The sequence below is a fragment of the Channa argus genome, chromosome 15 (genome assembly GCF_033026475.1).
Source record: "Channa argus isolate prfri chromosome 15, Channa argus male v1.0, whole genome shotgun sequence".
Lineage (NCBI taxonomy): Eukaryota > Metazoa > Chordata > Actinopteri > Anabantiformes > Channidae > Channa > Channa argus.
In genome coordinates, this window is record NC_090211.1 from 1,878,082 (window position 1) to 1,896,450 (window position 18,369).

Sequence of the window (18,369 nt, forward strand, 5' to 3'; positions counted from 1 at the left end):
TCTCATGATAACTTTATTCATCTCGTCTTCCCCTTTACCATGTGTTTATAACAGAAATAATTTGAAAAAATGAAGCTATTGGTATCCAGCTAGTGGTGCTGGTTGCTAGCTAGTTCTTCTAACATTTCTGCACTGCATTGGAAGTTGATGATGATAATTCCAAAATATACTGCTGATGAATGTTTTCTGTTATTCAGAATTTCTCCTCGTTGAGCATCCCAGACTAAATCCCATTCAGCTCTGTTGTTTCTTTCCCCCTCTGTTGTGACACCCTGCAGGTACGACTCATAAAACATTAAACCGCTGCTGTTGTTTGTGTGGTGCGCCAACAAACACCATCTCCTCATGACAGGAAATGTCAATAGAAGCTTTAAAGTCGCTAATTCAGTCATTGTAAGGGGAGTTAAATACAAGCCCCCCCATCCCCACCCCCCTGTCCCTTTCGCTCCATGCTGGGTTGGTAAACTGGTAGCTGGCACCATCTTGTGCTCACAAAAGTCCATAACAAAGGCAGCCGTTGATTTTTTTTAATAAATCCCTTCATTATGACGACAGGATTTTATTATGTTTTTCTGAAAATCAAACAATTAACAGTTTTTACAAATTGTAAATCATTACAAAATAAATATTCTATTCATTTATTAAGTGTAAACTTTACTCATTAGAGACAGTCTTTGAGTGGAAATCTGTATGAGTGTGTGAGTGCGTGTGTGTGTGTGTGTGTGTGTGTGTGTGTGCATTAGTCTGTGGGTTTCTCCTCTGTCTCCTCCTTGGTGATGGGAAATTCCAGGGATGTCCTAAACCGAATGGGCACCTGTCGCTCCTCGCTGATTGGCTGCTTAGTTACGGGGGCATGAATCTGCAGCTGTCCATCGTCCATCAGGGAGCAGGACAGGCCAGACAGATCCAGGTGAGTGGGTAGGTTGATCTTCTGGACGAAGCCGGCCTGAGACGCAGCTGCCGAACAAAAGGAGGCAGAGGAAGTGGAGGAGGAGCAGGATTGGCTGTCTTCTGCTGCGGCCTGCTTCATGGCCACCACGGCCAGTGTCCGCCCCTCCAGCTTGACAGTGATGTCATTGGGAGAGTAACCGCGAGCGTCTAGAGTCACCAGGAGGTCGCTGTTGTTATCTGTGGCCTGCTGGGCTTCCTTGTGCAGCTCTGTGCTGGAAGTGAGCCTCTGCTGCTGCTCTGCATCGTCATTCAGTCTGAAAGAGAAGCATAGGGTGGATCAGAATCGAACAGCTATACCATGAAAACATCCTAACCAGTCAGATCTATCTATCAACAAGCTACACAGTATGGTACATACCTTGTCAAAGTAGAGGAAATGAGGGGCAGCTGGTTAAGTGTGACCAGGGGGTGCCCATCGTGGAGCTCCTTCAGTAGGCTGTCAGCCAGCTTGGCTCTCCGGTTGAAGAAGTCTTGCTGCAGGGAGGAGAGGGCCTTGTGATGCAGCGGCCAGAGCAGCCTCTCCTGGCTAAAGAAAGGGTCATCACCGAACAAGTTGGTCAGGGCAGCATGTTGAGACATCGTGTCAAGGGTGTTCAAGGCAACCTGCGAAACTGTGTATGGTAGCCCCTTTGTTTCCTGTTTCCAGCTTTCTTCTCTCTTCTACTTTGTGTCTTTAAGCTCCAGTGAGAAGTCTTCTTGTTAGTCTTCTATCAGGTGGCTCTGCACATCACACAGAGCTCCTCTCCTTTTTTATACCCCAGCTGCTCTGCTCCGACCCTCCCACTGTGCTATTTACAACACATAAGCTCACTGCTGTTTGTGAGTGTGTGTCAGCAAGGTCAGGAATGCCCTGCTACTCATCATCAGGCTAAAGACAGCTCATGGTCGAGTGTTTGTGTGCATGTGGCCATGTTGTGCCCACACTTTTACATTATTGTACCTTCAGGGTTACAACAGCTTGTCAGTGGGGCTACAAAAGGTCTAGAAGGCCACATTTGTATTCTTCACACGTACTTATTTGTACCCTTGTCGTAATACAGTAGCCATACCCATATTCAGCATCTTGACATTTAAAGACACGTGTCGTTGCTTTTAATTTGACTTCAATCATATTTGCATTACTGCCTCGATAATTGTAATAGCAAATCTTCATATCTATTAATGTACTTTAAAAAACAGACCATCTCCTAGGATTGTACTTTAAGTGAATAAAAGACTTACGGCTTGGGAAAAAAGTTACCTTTTCAGCCCTCGATTCGTACACATAGTTAACTTGAGGTGAAGTAATTAGCCTTATTTTGTCGCAGTATGAGAATATCAGGCATCACAGTGAAAACAGCTGATGTCAGGAGGTGGAAAATGAGGAAGTTTCTATATCAGTAAACGCCACTTCCACCAAGCGTTTTAGCTGTATTAAATTTAGTTTTGATGATTATTTTCGTTCCAGTAACTGATCATGTGATGTGAAGTTTTGACTTGAAGAAAATTATATGACGATCAGGTCTAGGACAACAAAAAAGAAACAGGAAGTTGAGGACAATATTGTACTGATGGTAAATAAGAGTCACAATTTTACATGATAACAAGTTAAAGTTTCACACCAGAAGAGCATCAGCTACATTTTTCAAAACATACATCACACAACTGATACACTCTTATTTTAATAAATCTAGCCATTTTGAATTACACAGTGGTTAAAAAGGTTTTCTTTGAAACTTTAAGTGAGACGAATATAAAAGACATAGTATTATGTAGTTGTTTTAAATTTTTTGTGACATGTTTAATGTGGAGAAGAATGATGGGACACACTGCTGAGAATCTCCGATAGCATATTTATGATTCCTGAGAGCTTCCACTGCATGAGTGAACTCACACCTGCTAGGGACCAGTGCAAGTCTCATGTGAGGTTCATGCATGACTACATTTTCAGTTTAGACACATTGGGCGAGACTAAACTGGTAAATGACAACATCATCTATGTAAAGGCATTAAAGTTGTAGGTTAATTCGCTTAAATGCAGTTCAACTGTAACCACTCTCGTGTCTTTACATGACACGATTAAGACATGAGCGGTATCATTTTAACATCTAACTATGAAAAAGAAAATGACAGAGCGCATTTATTTGTAAGCTATTACAAACATTTGATTATCATGACTCAGATGCTTTTTCTTTGTGTATAAGCAAAAGCTATGTTTGTGTTTTCCCCTAAAGTGAATCAGGCTTGCGCAGCTGTTCATCACTGAACATGTAGACCAGGAGTGTAAACACAGCCAGTCTCGCCTCAGGTTACGAGGCTTCGTCACAGCTTCTTAAAAGGATGAGCTCATAGTCCTAACATTCCACAGACCATCTCTGTGTGCGAACATTAGAAGGAGCATGTGTCATATCTATTTGTGTCTCTGGGCGTCATACTGTGAACTTGCATTCACATCACTGGCTCAACCAGTGGACGATCTCACATGTGATTTCCCACTTCTGATTGTAACCCGTGTGCAGGGTCGGAACAGATAAAATGACACCAGTGTATAAAGTCGTCACTATTGTTCAGTTCAACATTCTGTGAAAGTAGAAAAGTGTGTCAGGGAAGCAGGAGTAGCCAGAGACAGGAATAGAAAGGGGGATTCAACATGGCTGCTTTCTGCTTTTCTTTAAATGGTTATTATTACACTCGCATGCCCAGCCTGGTCATGGTTTATGAGGTCATTCAGTTTAAGTCTCCCCATGCTGACACTGTTTCTGGGTTATGGGAGCATGAGTGTGTATGGACAGAAAAAGAGGAAACTATATAACCATATATATATAAAATGAAGGTGTATTTTCCACACACAAGAAAAAACAACTTTAAAACATTTCAGCCTAAATGTACAGTACAATTGTTTAAATACATTTAGATTTATTTCTGAATGTAAATATACTTATAACCTTACAATGTGTTGCATTAAGTTTTTGTTAACTAAAAGCTAGCAGTCACCAGTGAAGTCACTGTAACTGTGAAATATTTCTTTTTCAAAAGTTTGACTTGCATACAAACAAGCCTGAAACTAAATTCAGGTGTAGAGTATTCAGTAAGAACATTATATATAAGGAGACAGTCCACTCTGATTCCCAAGGCGTCAAAAAGTGCCATGTGTCTCGTTAGTTTGTGAACGATCTAAGCTTTCAGTGTAGTACAATGGAAACCCTGACGCTTCAATATGTGACGCCTAAAGCAAAAAGTGAAGTGAAAACCTTTTGTAGGGAGGTGAATGGGTCGGTGGTTGTATGCACTAAATATAAATAACACTAAGTGAATAACTGAATCAGGAAGTTCAAACTAATAGCTCACTGCAAAACCACTGAGACTATTAAGTGTAATTATTTATCCACATACAGAAAACTATTGCACAAAGCTTTCAAACATTCAGACATTTAAATCACCTGAAAATTTAAGAGATCACTACATTTATCAGTCTATTCATTCAGTCTATTTTCTATGCCACATCAAAATCAGTTGGTTTCATGACAATCTTTTATGTAACTGCACGGTAAATGTCACGTTGATGGTGGCAAAGTCAGATAGAGGCAGGAGTATAATTGCTTCTTGGTGATGACATCGTCACATACTGCATTTCTGCAGGATTTATGTGTTATGCACTATGGGGCATCATAACTGGCTGAACACTTCTACTTCATGAACTACCACTTTTCCACAATATAAACAGAAGCCTCGGTGATGCTAGAAGATATTGTTACATTTTCTCTAACAATACAGTAATTGTCTTTTGAAAAACTTCATGACAATCCATCCAACATCTGCTATATTTGATAGTTGTTAATATTTCATTTTGAACTAACCCTGCAACCTGCTGCCCACCACTGCCATCATTTGACCAATTCAGAGAGGCCTTGGGAGGCAAAAACGACATGTTTTATAACGATACCCAGTGAAAAACTGAAAGACAAAACTGAAATACTTCAGGAATGTTCGAAATGGTTCGGCTCTGCTCACAAAACTAACCACATTATGTGCTACAGTATACATACACTATAAATATGCACTAAAACAGCTGAAATTTCTCAATAATAATTGGACGTGTAATCAGTGGAACTAGTAGAAGCCTAAACATTGTGATAAATATCCTCTTCACCATAAATGTCCACAGTGTGTTCACAAAATGACTGATCTACATTTTCATAGTCATCATCATCATCATCATCATCATCATCATCACTAATTGTATCTTCTCGATTATCATCTTCTACCTCACGGTCTCTGTAGCCCTTTCCACTCAAGCAGATGTCTTTGGGCTTTACATAATTTTCATCTGGACCTGCTTCTTCATAATCATGATCACTGTCAGTCTCTGGCTCCTCATAATCATTACTGTCCTCGTTTTCCACTGTGGCCACCTCCTCTTTAATGTCCTTGCTCTCCATTTGATCAACATTCACATAGTCGTCGTCCTCTTCTTCTTCATAATCGTTGTGTACTCCAACAGGCACTGAAACACAAGCATCAAAGAAAATATGAATACATGTGAAAGTATAAACGTGTATTTAAAATGTCCAGCTGAGAATAAACCTTGACTGAAGATGAGGACTGCAGGCTGCTTGTCTTGTCTCCTCCTCCTCCTCCTGCAGACCAGAAAGACCACTAACGACACCAGCAGGAGCAGCAGCAGGCTTCCAGCAGCTACTGAGGACACCAGTAGCAACAAAGGCACTAGAAGGAAAAATAATTCAGTTTAGCCTGTCAAGTCTGATTTCCAGGCAGAGTGGTTAGTGCTGCCAACTCACAGCTCGAAGGTTATGTTGTCCACCAAGCTGGCTGTGGCCTTTCTGTGTGGATTCTGCACGTAAGAATGTGCAGATGATGCCTGATGCCTGCACCACATGGCATCAGAGAACTCTAGACCTTTCCCGAACTCATAGAACAGTCCTGGTTTGCTCTCCCACTACAGAACCTCCAGCCACTCTGCACCATCCAGTTTGCATCTCCAATTACTCGTCTCCACAGTTCCTTTCCCCCCCTGGGTTCAACCTGCCTTTCTCCAGCTAGTCACCAGTCCATCACTCGCTCCAGCACCGGGACTCCAAGCTCCTCCAGCCACTCCCCAGTTTTCCCCTCCACGGACGGCGCCCCTCTCCTAGGCCCCTTTCCCTCCTGTTCCTACCAGCATTATGATCCTCAATAAACCGCCCTTACCTCTTCTATTGCTCGGTTCCATCTCTTTCTCTGGGTCCACTTAAATAGTATACACTTTAAATATAGCTGTATGAATTTTATTCAGTTTTGTCCAAAAGCTAGCTGCATACATTTATACACCTTGGACATTATTTCTTCTTCCTTTTTCTTGGTATATATAAAATGGGCTCATCTGCATACATTTACACTCTAATTCCTGGCCATTGAGCACTACATTTTTAAACTACATTATAAAAAGCATTGGTGGAAGTTTTGATATTGGTTTTTTTAATAAATAACTATTTAAAAATAAAATCTCAATTTTTTTCTGATGTTGATTGGATGATTTCTCTGATTTGATTTCATTTTAGCCTTGGTCTTTTAACATGAATTTATTTTAGTTTTGGCCATATTTTAGTCATAGAAAACACTAACATAACAGTGGATGTGGTAATATGTGGTGTATTGGTTGCTGTAGCTTTCAGTTTCAATTTTACAGCTTCACTTTGTTAAGAAATGTACATCAACTCAAACTCCAGTTGGTATTTATAAAAGTTGTATAAAAGTGAATAACATTAGGTGTCTGCATTAAGTACTTTTACTGAACATTTGATACTTGATACTTGATACTTGATACTTGCACATTCCAGCTCATACTTGCAGCAAACTACAGCAAGTCATCTTAATCTGCTTTGCCTGGCAGTGTCATATTGGACACTTCTGCTCAAAAGTGTTACAGTGTTCCGTTTTTTAAAAAGCAAATGGTTTCAAAAAGGGCTGATATGTCATTTCAGCATCATCACTCAAATTAGTGCATGTCACAGTCGCAGGAGGTGTGATGTGTAAAGCAAATTATCTCCAACAACTCATCCTGTAATGTCTTTGCTGCTCACTACAAAGGCAAATTTGCAGGGTTTTTATTTAGCATGAGTAATCTACAGGACATGTCTTTTGTCTTCAAATTCTGAGAGCACTTATTTTTGGAACATTGCAATCCCACCTTAAGACTGTTGTACCCTATTAACACTGAGTGATTATTAATCTGGCACCCTCCGGCAAATGCACGCTTTGTTATAGTTTGGCAACACATCTACAGTGAGCATCAGCTTACTCTGTCTGGAAGACACAAACAACATCCTAATCGAAAAAACGTACTAGTCAAATTCAAGATCACACTTTAAATAATTACTTGTGAGCCCTATACCAATGTTTTAATGGTTCCGTTTGTCAGGCCGTTGCTTTTTAATTTAATTAGCTTGGAAGTAATTGTACAACACCTGCATTCACACTTCATGTTTGAGTGTGTTTTTTTTTAATGCACTGATTTTTAAAACGAAGACATTTTATATATCAGAGTGTGAATGAAGCAAGAAGAGACAGAAGAGGGGGAGAAAGAATGCAACAGAAAAATTGAGTGCATTTCTTTGCAGATGCACTAACTTCCAATATCCTAATAGAGCTATTTAATTAAATGTTTTGGATGCAGTGTGAAAAAATATTGCAATGTCATTTTCTTTGAACATCGGGCAGTCCTAGTTATATGTTTTGTTTATTGAAATTATGCACTGATCACAAACAAACTGGAAACTGGAAACAAAAGAGGCTTCACTTGTGGTCTTGTTTGTACAGAACAAATCAAATGTTGGTTAAGAAGTTCCTGCAACACTGTTGTACTCTCACTAAAGTGTGTCCCTTCAAAAACTGTTTTTAAGGTTTCTCCAGTTCATCTCAGATCAACTCTGTTGGATCCTACCATCTTCTTCTGTTCTTCTAATGGTTTGGGTTATTTTCTTGCTGTAGGATGAACTCCTGAAGAACTGAACTGTCTTCTTTAACATTACCATATACAGTATGGTACAGTATAAGCCAAAAATATAACACAGTCTGTTCCAACTCACACTTTCTGCAGACAGTTTGTTAATAATCAACACAAACTGGAACCTCTAGGAATTGTGGATATTGCACCAACTTCTGCCTCCTTCAATAAAACTCTAATAAAAGGTGATGTTCTAACCCATTGTTTCAGCTCTTATTTAATAAAATGATGACTATTCAAAACCAAGATAGCTCTGTTAGTAATCACAAATAAAAACAAACCACGTGCAATAAGTTAATCTTTCTGTTCCTGTTTCGTTTTTTTCACTCAGCATCTAAATGTCATTATCTAGCATGTTTAAAAGTATATTTATGTGATGGGAGGAAGAGAAAGAGAGGATATCTATAAAATAATATGTGGTTGATAATGTGTGTGCTCCCACATTGGACCACAACTGTCGTTGAGTTTGCCATTAAGCTGTTAAACTGTTTAAATTCTACAGTCTACTTACCTTTAATGATGATATTAATGGGTGCAGTCCCAGTGGAATTGAATCTCCGTGTAGAGAGTGTGACTTCATACACACAGCTGTAGTTGCCCTGATGTTCATACTCAGCTGCAGGGAAGTTAAAGGAGGCAGAGTAGTTGACTGCTGACTTGGTGTCAGTGATGTTGGAGCCAGAGAAGATGAGAAAGAAACGACCTTCAGGATAAGTGGAGTAAATGGAGCAGGTGATGACAAAGTTGTAACCTCTGGTGACCTCTGCACCCTCAGGACCCAGGACCAGACCTCCATCAGGAGATGTCAGGGAGATGATGGGCTGCTGCAGACTCACTAGGTGAAAGAATAAAAAAAAGAATGTGTTTAATTAATTAATTTTGAGCTCAATTCCAACAAATGAATATTTCTTCATCAAAAATTTGCAATTCTTCAGTTCAGCCACTTCAGCTTTCTGAGCTTTAAACAGGAAATGTGCCTACAACCCCCCCCCCTCCTTTTTTTAAGGCAACTTAAGAGGAAGTCTTATAAGTTGACAGTAGCTTATTCACACATCCATGGTGGGTGACTTTTTAGAGCTTTATTGCCAGAATCAGCTGCCTGCTACACCCAAGAATGACTTTAAGAGAACTGTGAGAATTGTGAGCTGGACTTTTATAAACATTTATTGAAAAGATACTATAAGAAAAGTTAAGAGTGCAATAATCACTCGCCAATGTAAAAACCAATGTTTTTTCGTTGTGTGAAAATGATACATTACAACTAGATTCCAGACAGCTGTTTCCCTCTCAGACTGAGGTTTTGCTTTATATGTGAGTGTGGATGAAGTGTTTTGGCATTGAAATAAACCTCCCCTGCTGCTGCTTTGTTCTGTAGTCACCGGTTTACCGCTGTCTCTTGCAGAATGTGCAGCACTACATGCTTTTGGCTTTTATCTTTGCAGCGTGTTCAAATTCTGTTACTGATTCATGTTTGCAAACTCATATTTTCAACAAATTAAAAAAAAATGTAAAGGTTTGGCTGCAAAGCTGTGAAGCCAAAAGTTTGACTCCTGAAAAACCCAAATGTTTCACAGTGTCATGCATCTAACAAAGATCACTGTGGAGACAGAGAGAAGAGGAGGAGCAGAACAGACCACAGTCCAGTATAACCAGTCATGTTTTACAGCTGATAGGCAGAAGACAACAGGAAACTAGTCTGACTTTACTTTGTGTTAAGGTTACAGCACGTAGATTTGTTTTCTACATTTGGTTTCACCGGAAATGATATTAATCAACACAAAGTCTGTGATTACTGTAACTAAGACATGTAGAATTTTATTACAGAAAATAAATAAAGGGAATAAAAATAATTTGTACTGGGCTGTATTTATATTATACACGGGCACTTTGAATTCTGTAGCCCAGGCTTCTAACCAGTGATTATAGATATAGATGGATTACTGAATGGGCCTCAATGGTATACGCCCAGGAGCCCATTGGCCTATATGAACTATTAAGATTAGTTTATGAGAATATATTTATTATACAGTATATTTACCTTAGCTAGTAGTGAGTTATGTATTTGTGTTAACCAACTAGTATCTTCTTAAAAATTATGTAGCTTTTATAAGAAATCAAACAACCTTTCTGGTCCCGTTCTTGTGTCAGAGATTCAGAAAATGGGATCAAGATACAGCCTGAGCAAAATTACCTTTTACACCTTTGTCTGCATTTAGCCTAACAATCTGTTAGACAGACTTGCTTTGAGTTTTGTGTGTCTTGTTGAGGATCAAGGATTAACTATTATGGCCTGGGCCCTGCCCTACTGATAGTAGTGGACCTCTGTAAAAATTGTGAAGACATATTACTTTTCTTACCAGTGATGGAGAGTCTGACAAAGTCACTTAAAGGAGAGTTAAAGTCACGACTTGAGCCCCTTTTCTGATACTGACACTGGTACAATCCCTCCTTGTCAAAGTCCACTTTACGAATGTTGAAGGTAGCAGAGTTGGTACTTGATGTCTGAGTCTCTCTGAATGAGCTTGAGCTCTTTTGCAGAATGAATGTTCCACCTAAAACCTGAGTTGAGATTGAACAAGTGATGGTAATGTCCTGACCCCAGGTGACCTCACCAGCCGGACTCATAAAGATTCTGGGCTTTGGGAAGCTCACTGTAAAAAGGAGAAAAATATTAGTATTGTCTTGTGCTGAGCTTCTTATTGCTTTAATAGATAAACAAGTGAATCAAAGATTAATTCAGGAAAACGTACCCGTCACAGAGAATCTAACAGAGTCACTTTGGTCCGAGCTGAACATCTGACTTGAAATGCTTTTCTGATACTGACACTGATACGATCCCTCCTTGTCAAAGTCCACTTTACGAATGTTGAAGGTAGCAGAGTTGGTACTTGATGTCTGAGTCTCTGTGAATGAGCTTGAGGTCTTTTGAAGAATGAATGTTCCACCTGAATTGTGAGGTGAGATTGAACAATTGATGCTAACGTCCTGACCCCAGGTGACCTCATCAGTGGGACTTATGGAGATACTGGGCTTTGGGACACTGCCTGAAGAAAATACCACAATAATGAGTTTGAGACACAACATTCAGTGCTGTATCACTAAAGTAAGCTGTCATTACCTGTTTACCTTATCATGTTCAGTGTGCATGAAGTTACCAGTTAGGCAAAAATCATGTGCAAAATATGAAATAAGCTGTGTACTATTAAATAATGACCCACTATATTTATTTATTAACTTTCTTTAATTTTACTTTACGCATAAAAGTTTTGTAAACTAAAATAATAAATGTGTTTGTAGTGTGGACTGTTTGGAAACACCTACACTCTTTTGTGTTGTAATGAGCTTTTGTTGTCCAATCAAATGGTTGTAAATTGATCAGAAAACACATATAAAAAAAAACAACAATTCATTTTTTAAGCATTTTTGGGCACAAAATAATAGTCAAATCAAATTTGCATTTTAAACTTTACTTTCATAAACAAAACTGCCCTTTGCAACTACCTGACATTGTACTGATCTGAGATTTTGCCGGTTAAAATCCCTCTTTCTGCAACACTTCCTAAAGGCCTGCTATTCTGGTTGGGCAGTGTTCCCAAACTCGTCTCTCAACAGTATTCTAGCAGCGGTCACTGTCTTATTGAAAAAGGAAGTTATCCCCAATCAGTTATTGCCCAGAGGGAATGGCATAACGTCTTCTGCATGGAATGGTGTCCATGCTGATTTAGAGGCCAGCTGATCTAAGTCTTCTGTGCACTGTCTCTGCACACTGATTTCTCTCTTGTTTCAAACAATGATCCAGACAATTCTGGAGCAGTGAAGTATCTGTTTGTCAAGGACACTCAGTACTTTTGGCCACATGTGCACTTGGGTATTTAACTGTATCTTCTGTCCTGATTGGGTAAAAGCATCTGCACTTGAATTTCTGGAAAAAATGATTAGTAAAATGAATTTGTCAGGCAGTTATTGCTAAATGTTTAACATGCAATTGTGATTTGATTTATTAGCTTAACGTAAATATGTCATAAATATGCTTAACATAATTTCTTTTTACTTTTTTGTGTGTTTTGTGACACTGATTGTGCCTTTAAAATTTTACCTGGCTAATATTTCAAAACTTCTAAATATAGATTTTCAGTAAAAATATTCCTTTAACAATGCTTCTTGTTGAACAAGATTCTCAAAATGAAAAACAAGACTTTAAATAAAAGATTAACAGATACTTCCACTTATTGTTTCAGTTCAAACCACTCACGTTTGCCAAACATCAGCAAAACAGTGTAATTTCATGAATATTTACTGTAGTTATTCTGGTGAAGACAGATTTACAGATTTTGTAAATATTTACATTTTGTTGCCTTTCACTTAATAATAGTCAGTATTATAGCTGTTCAACTGTTGTAACATTACATTACAACATACTGTAAGTTTATATATAGCAAATGACTGTAAATTCTCACCTGAACAGATCACACCAGCATCCTCACCATGATTACAGTCGTGTGTCCCAAATCCTCTGTGCCCACACTCAGTCAGAGACCTTTCACTTCCTGAACAGGCCACATCATCAAGCCAGATTTGTCCAGTTCCTTGACCAAAGTGAGCTGACTGAGGGGCACTTAGTGCTGTACCACAATCCAACTGTCTACAAACCACCTCAGCATCATTTAAGCCCCAGCCATCATCACAGACTGTTCCCCAGGTGTTGCTGTGATAGATCTCAACTCTTCCAGAGCACAGAGTAGATCCAGACCCAACTAATCTGACAGCACCTGTAGGCACAAAACATAGGATTGGAAGGAAAATGTGTTAAATATTTCAGCAGTTTATGACAGCAACTAGATTTTTAAATATACAAATGTTATTTTTTTAAATGTTCATATCCATATTTGTATCAACACAATACTATTAACATCTATAAATATCATGAGTTTTGCTGATACTGTTACTGATCAGTTCAATGTATCCATAGACCTTTGTTTAAGGCTCAAAGCATGTTGCAGTATCACTGCCTTAACAAAATACAGTACATTTGATCAAGAGATTTTCTCACCTGAACAGATCACACCTGCATCCTCACCATGTCCACAGTTGTGTGTCCCAAATTCATTGTGCCGACACTCAGTCAGAGACCTTTCACTTCCTGAACAGGCCACTTCATCAAGCCAGATTTGTCCAGTTCCTTGACCAAAGTGAGCTGACTGAGGGGCACTTTGTGCTGCACCACAATCCAACTGTCTACAAACCACCTCAGCATCATTTAAGTCCCAGTTGTCATCACAGACTGTTCCCCAGGCACCATTGTAATGAATCTCAACTCTTCCAGAGCACCGAGTAGATCCAGAACCAGATAATCTGATCTGAACTTCTATGAAACACAAAACATAAATACTTTTTTAAGCTTAGCTCAAAACCAAAAAGATGTTATGTATGACACAATAGAATAAACTGACCTGCAGCAGGTAAAGACAAGGCCAAGAGAAAAGATACTGTAAGAGAACAAAATGCATTATTATATTCAGAAATTCAAAAAGTGCTTTAAAAAGTAGCTCTACTGCAAAAACAAACGTATTTTATTTTAAACCTTAATACATATACTATGGATATGCTAAAGCTAGGAAAGAAATAGAAAAACTTTATGAACTACATTTTGTAAACGTGTCTTACCGATGATCACAAAGTGAAGGTTTCTCTGTTGTCTGCTCATCGTGGTTCAGACTGAAAAGCTGCTCTGTATCATTGATCACTGACACAACAGACGAAAGAAAACTGAACTAAACATTTAAAAACTGCACCCTACAGAAACACTTCAAAATGTTCGGCCTTCCTGTAACACTTCCTCTTTCTGTTTGTACTGGATTGTTGTTTTTTTTGCCGACCACACACACACACACACACACACACACACACACACACACACACACACACACACACACACACACACAAAGACACATACATATTTATATTTCCATTCTTGTTAGGACTTTCACTGACATAATGCATTATCTACCCCCTTGCACTAACCATCACAACTAAATTGCTGGCTCAATGGGTAGAGTATGAGAAGGCCACAGGATCGAATCCCACCCTACCAGGTTGGGCCCTGTCCAACCACCAAGAGCCACTTTGGTGCCAGTCCCGAGCCCGGAGAGAAACGGGATCGTTGCGGCAGGAAGGGCATCCAGCGTAAAAACTCACGCTAATGTGGAGCACGTTCCACTTTCCTGACAAGCGAAAAGCCACCGATCTACTTACTACATTGTTCAGTATTTAGTAAACATATATTCTGATCTTCATTTATTTATTCTATTTGCCAGCCTTTCTGCAAGTCCAGGTATTTCCACTCCAATCTGGGTTCACTCCGCCTGGTTACTGTGAGTCACCAGCTAGTTAGTATTTGTGCCACCACCCTCACCTCATAGTCGGTAGTTTGTATTTCCAGCTCATTGTGTTCATTTTTCCTTAATGATGCCAATTTTCCCACTAGTGTCCCGGCTGTGCTTTTTAGTTATTAAACACAATTTTCCTCTGATTGCCTGCCTGTTAGTTGTCTTGTCTGTCTTGTCTGCTCAAGTTCAGCTTGCCATCCATTATTCCTAAGCTGACACTGCTTAGCCCAGTTAGTGCTCTACCTTTAGGTCTAACTTACAAACCGCAACCTAAAAAAGGATTCCCCCTTAAAATAATTTTTTAAAATCGTGGTTGATTTAAGTAGGCTTTTTGCCCAAAACTTACAAACACGACACTTTGATGTCAAAATGTAAAAAAGAAATCTACAACTACAAATATAAAACAGAAAATAAAAGATTTTGTAAGTATTAACTTTTCTGTAAATTAACTCACCTAAATCATCACTGCTGCAGTCAGTTGGTTTGAAAACTCATACGGTTAAATACAGATCACCTGGCTGCAGTGAATGTGTTTAAAGGATTGTATTGTAAATACATCTGTATCTGGAAGTTTAATTATTATCCTGACCAGAAACTAGACCACAGACTAAGCATCAATGTGAAAAGATGGAAAAGCTGAAGTCAGTGGGAAAGATACAAGAACATTTCCCTGTTACTAAATATTCATTAGTATTATATTAGTTAAAGCCATCACTAAGGATTGCAAAGAACATGGAACTTGTGAACATCAGTTTAGAACATAATGTCCTCAAAAATTGAGTGATATAAAGGAGACTAGTGAGGGAGGCCACCAAGACACCACTGACTTCTAAAGGAGTAACAAGCTTCAGCAGCTGAGTCAGAAGAGACTGTTGATACAGAAACCGTTGCCTGGGGTTCTTCACTATCGCTGGGAGAGTGGAAAAGGAAAGCAATGTCAGATCCTTGCTAGAGTTTGTCAGAAGGCATGTGGGAGTCTATAAAGACAAGTAAAAGAAGGTGCATGGTCTGATGTGACCATCAGACTTCACACTATGACTGGTAAGAAACCCCAGACACAGCTGTCTGAAATGTAGGTTTGCATTAATATTAGTTACAATAACAACAAAAGTAGTTAGTGCTGCTGCCTCACAGCTACAAGGTTGCGGGCTTTGCATCCCCATCCAACCATGTTTGAATTCAGTGTTTTCTCCATATTCAATACTCCATACTCACACATAAATACAGTTGTAAGAAAAAGTAATTTTTGTCTTAGTTTCCTGCAAAAAAATTGTTATAAAATTTGATCTGATCTTCACCTAAGTCACAAAAATCAACAAATACAAAATTTCTATACTGATAAAAATCAAACCTTCATGATCTCTAATGTTGTTATTGAACACACCTATTAAACATACAAAGTGATGTTGGAAAACATTGGCAGCAGTATTTCAATAAGCACTTTCTTTAAGCACTTCCTTTTCCAGAGGAGATACGTGGTGGCACATAAAAGGTGCAACAAAAGATAGATTTGTCACAGAATTTAAGTTATTGACTTACTGTAAGAAATAACTTCTGACCGTGACCTTGATTTTGCTAAGCGCCTCTATTGCTTAAACTTGGCAACTGGACTGTAAACTGCTGTCAAAAGCTGCAGGACTGCATGCGACGTGCTTTCAGGGACACTACAAAATGTAAATCAACTGTCTTTCATCAGTAAGTGGCTTTGTGCAAGGTGCCCCCTTCTGGATAATTTTGGATTGCACCGATTGTAGGATGTACTGCAGTGAACAGGTGAAGGGGGTCTCTTTTTTGGTTGGCATTTTCCATCCCGTGTGACAAAATATTTAGGTGCAAATGTAGTTTCGTGAGTGCAGAAATTAAATCATTTTTATATAAAAATAAATTATAAAAATACATTTTTAGAGATTTAGGATTAATTTATATCAATTCAATGTTCTGCTGCAATGTAGTATATTGTACTATATATATATATATATATATATATATATATATATATATATATATATATATATATATATATTACATTACATTTCTCACATTTCTCTCATTTCTCTCAGTGTAAATTAAGTTCAGTCTGATTTCATGATATACTGTAACTGCAGATTGTGAACAAAAATCTGGCACTCAAAACTGTCTTTAAGTTATTATTTAAAATTTTTATTTTGTTGTGTGAGATGTTAAAAAAAACAGACACAGTCTTGGAGGCTGTTTACTGCACCAGCTGATGATGCAACAAACTGACAAATGCCAAAATAGATGAAGTGGAAGATTATATGGTCAATATGCAAACCAAGATTATGTAAAAACATCCACATACATGTAGTTTCTCTTTTTGTTCCTGCTCTGTTTTTATGTTCAGACACTTTGTCTGACTACAAACAAGATGGCTGCTGGACCCTAAAAAAGACCCTAAAAAAAACCTAAAAAATTAAAGGTCTCAAATTCATATTCTTAAATATCCTTAAGTATTTTTTTTTTATGTCACCACAAGAATTCCAGGAAGTACAGTATGAGATTGGAGATGACCAGCAGAGCACTTGTTTTTGTAACATTTCCTGCAGTAACAGGAACAGTACCTGCTTCAGACCAGCATGTTCTGTTAATATGGACTTCCAATTTACCACCCACTAATGCTTTGCAAAACTTAAAACAAACATACACTTTGTGGTTAAGCTAACGGGCTGCAAACACAGAAAGAAGCCCTGTCATGGAGCACAGAATTAATCAGAGGTAACTAGAATGAAAACCACGTCATGATCTGACCCTTAAGTTTCACTTGCTGTGCAGAACTCTTATTTTGTAGCCACTTTCCCACTTCCTCTTCTCCGTTTATTCCTCTAGATTTACCACTCATCACCACGCCTAATTGTTTAGTCCTCTTTAAACCCAGCTCTTGTCACAGTTTCTTGCCAGATCATCTTCCTGCATGACTTCAGTGAATCTTTCAGACATTCTCTATGTGTCATTTGGATCATGGTGATTTGTTTGTCCGTCTGCGATTATCTCCCTGAAGTCTGCTGCTTAAACAGTTTTGCCTATTATGCTGTCATCTGTTATAAATGGAGAAGGACGCTCTATCCTGTCCAATCAGGTGGCGACATTGAGTTTAAATGGACCAATGGACCACCTGTGGCTCAATTCCCACCCCCTCAGACACACCCTCATAAAAACACACCCACACAAAACACACCCACACAAAAACACAGGAGGAGGAGAAAAAGACATAACAATAACACACGTAATGACTTGGGTCATAATACCTGTCTGTTAACTGCTGTTAAGCTTCTAACCTGCCTGTTGCCTGCCTGATCAATCTACCTGCTGACTCTTCACGTTGTCTGTCTGTCTGTAACCCATCCCTCCAGACTCCACCTGGATTCCCTCCCCATGTACTGTGTATCGCAAGTCCCCCGTTACTTATTATTTCTGGATAGTGTAAATTGGATCTTGAATGCAACCGCAAGGGGGCACAAGCCAGTGTCTTCTTGTGCCAGTCCCAAGTCTGGATAAATGCAGAGGGTTGTGGCAGGAAGGGCATCCGACGTAAAACACATGCCAAATCAAACATGCGAATCGTGACAAAGACTTCCATACCGGATCGGTCGGGCCCCGGGTTAACAACGACCGCCACCAGTGCTGTTGACCTACAGGGTACCGGTGGAAATTGGACTACTGTTGGTTGAAGATGAAAAAGAAGAGGAGGAAGGTGTGTTCGTAGGCATAGAGAGAAGAGGTAAGCTAAGAATGTAGGACTGACAGTAGGGACTTTGAATGTTGGTACTATGACAGGGAAGGCTAGGGAGTTGATCGACATGATGCAGAGAAGGAAGGTGGACATACTGTGTGTCCAGGAGACCAGGTGGAAAGGTAGCAAGGCTAGAAGCTTAGGAGCAGGGTTCAAGTTGTTTTACCATGGGTCAGATAGGAAGAGAAATGGAGTAGGAGTTATATTGAAAGAGGATTTTGTGAGTAATGTTCTAGAGGTGAAAAGAGTATCAGACAGGTTGATGAGTCTGAAGCTGGAAGTCGAAGGGGTGATGTTCAATG

General features: G+C 39.1%; 2 protein-coding genes across 2 annotated transcripts; both read right to left on the reverse strand.

Moving 5' to 3' along the window:
- Positions 1–543: 543 nt before the first annotated feature.
- On the reverse strand, positions 544–1,680 carry hspb9 (heat shock protein, alpha-crystallin-related, 9). Its single transcript, XM_067478441.1, has 2 exons — positions 1,310–1,680; positions 544–1,205 (listed from the first exon to the last, which is right to left on the reverse strand). The coding sequence occupies exons 1-2, from the start codon at positions 1,528–1,530 to the stop codon at positions 740–742; spliced, it is 687 nt and encodes a 228-aa protein (XP_067334542.1). The 5' UTR covers positions 1,531–1,680; the 3' UTR covers positions 544–739.
- Positions 1,681–3,739: 2,059 nt separating this feature from the next.
- LOC137099527 (uncharacterized) lies at positions 3,740–15,921 on the reverse strand. The gene is made up of 10 exons (XM_067476499.1): positions 15,859–15,921; positions 13,598–13,676; positions 13,384–13,419; positions 12,984–13,298; positions 12,391–12,702; positions 10,684–10,977; positions 10,291–10,584; positions 8,445–8,768; positions 5,515–5,655; positions 3,740–5,434 (listed from the first exon to the last, which is right to left on the reverse strand). The coding sequence occupies exons 2-10, from the start codon at positions 13,635–13,637 to the stop codon at positions 5,052–5,054; spliced, it is 2,139 nt and encodes a 712-aa protein (XP_067332600.1). The 5' UTR covers positions 13,638–13,676; positions 15,859–15,921; the 3' UTR covers positions 3,740–5,051.
- Positions 15,922–18,369: the final 2,448 nt, after the last annotated feature.

What these genes read in the sequence shown, in the direction of transcription:
- hspb9 (XM_067478441.1), bottom strand. Translation starts at nt 1,530, where the DNA reads ATGTCTCAACATGCTGCCCTGACCAACTTGTTCGGTGATGACCCTTTC. An exon ending in ATTTCCTCTACTTTGACAAG is followed by an intron (nt 1,206 to 1,309) that starts GTATGTACCATA and finishes CTTCTCTTTCAG; the next exon opens with ACTGAATGACGATGCAGAGC.
- LOC137099527 (XM_067476499.1), bottom strand. Translation starts at nt 13,637, where the DNA reads ATGAGCAGACAACAGAGAAACCTTCACTTTGTGATCATCG. An exon ending in TGCTGGTGTGATCTGTTCAG is followed by an intron (nt 10,978 to 12,390) that starts GTGAGAATTTAC and finishes TATTTTCTTCAG; the next exon opens with GCAGTGTCCCAAAGCCCAGT. An exon ending in AGTCCTCATCTTCAGTCAAG is followed by an intron (nt 5,435 to 5,514) that starts GTTTATTCTCAG and finishes CTTGTGTTTCAG; the next exon opens with TGCCTGTTGGAGTACACAAC.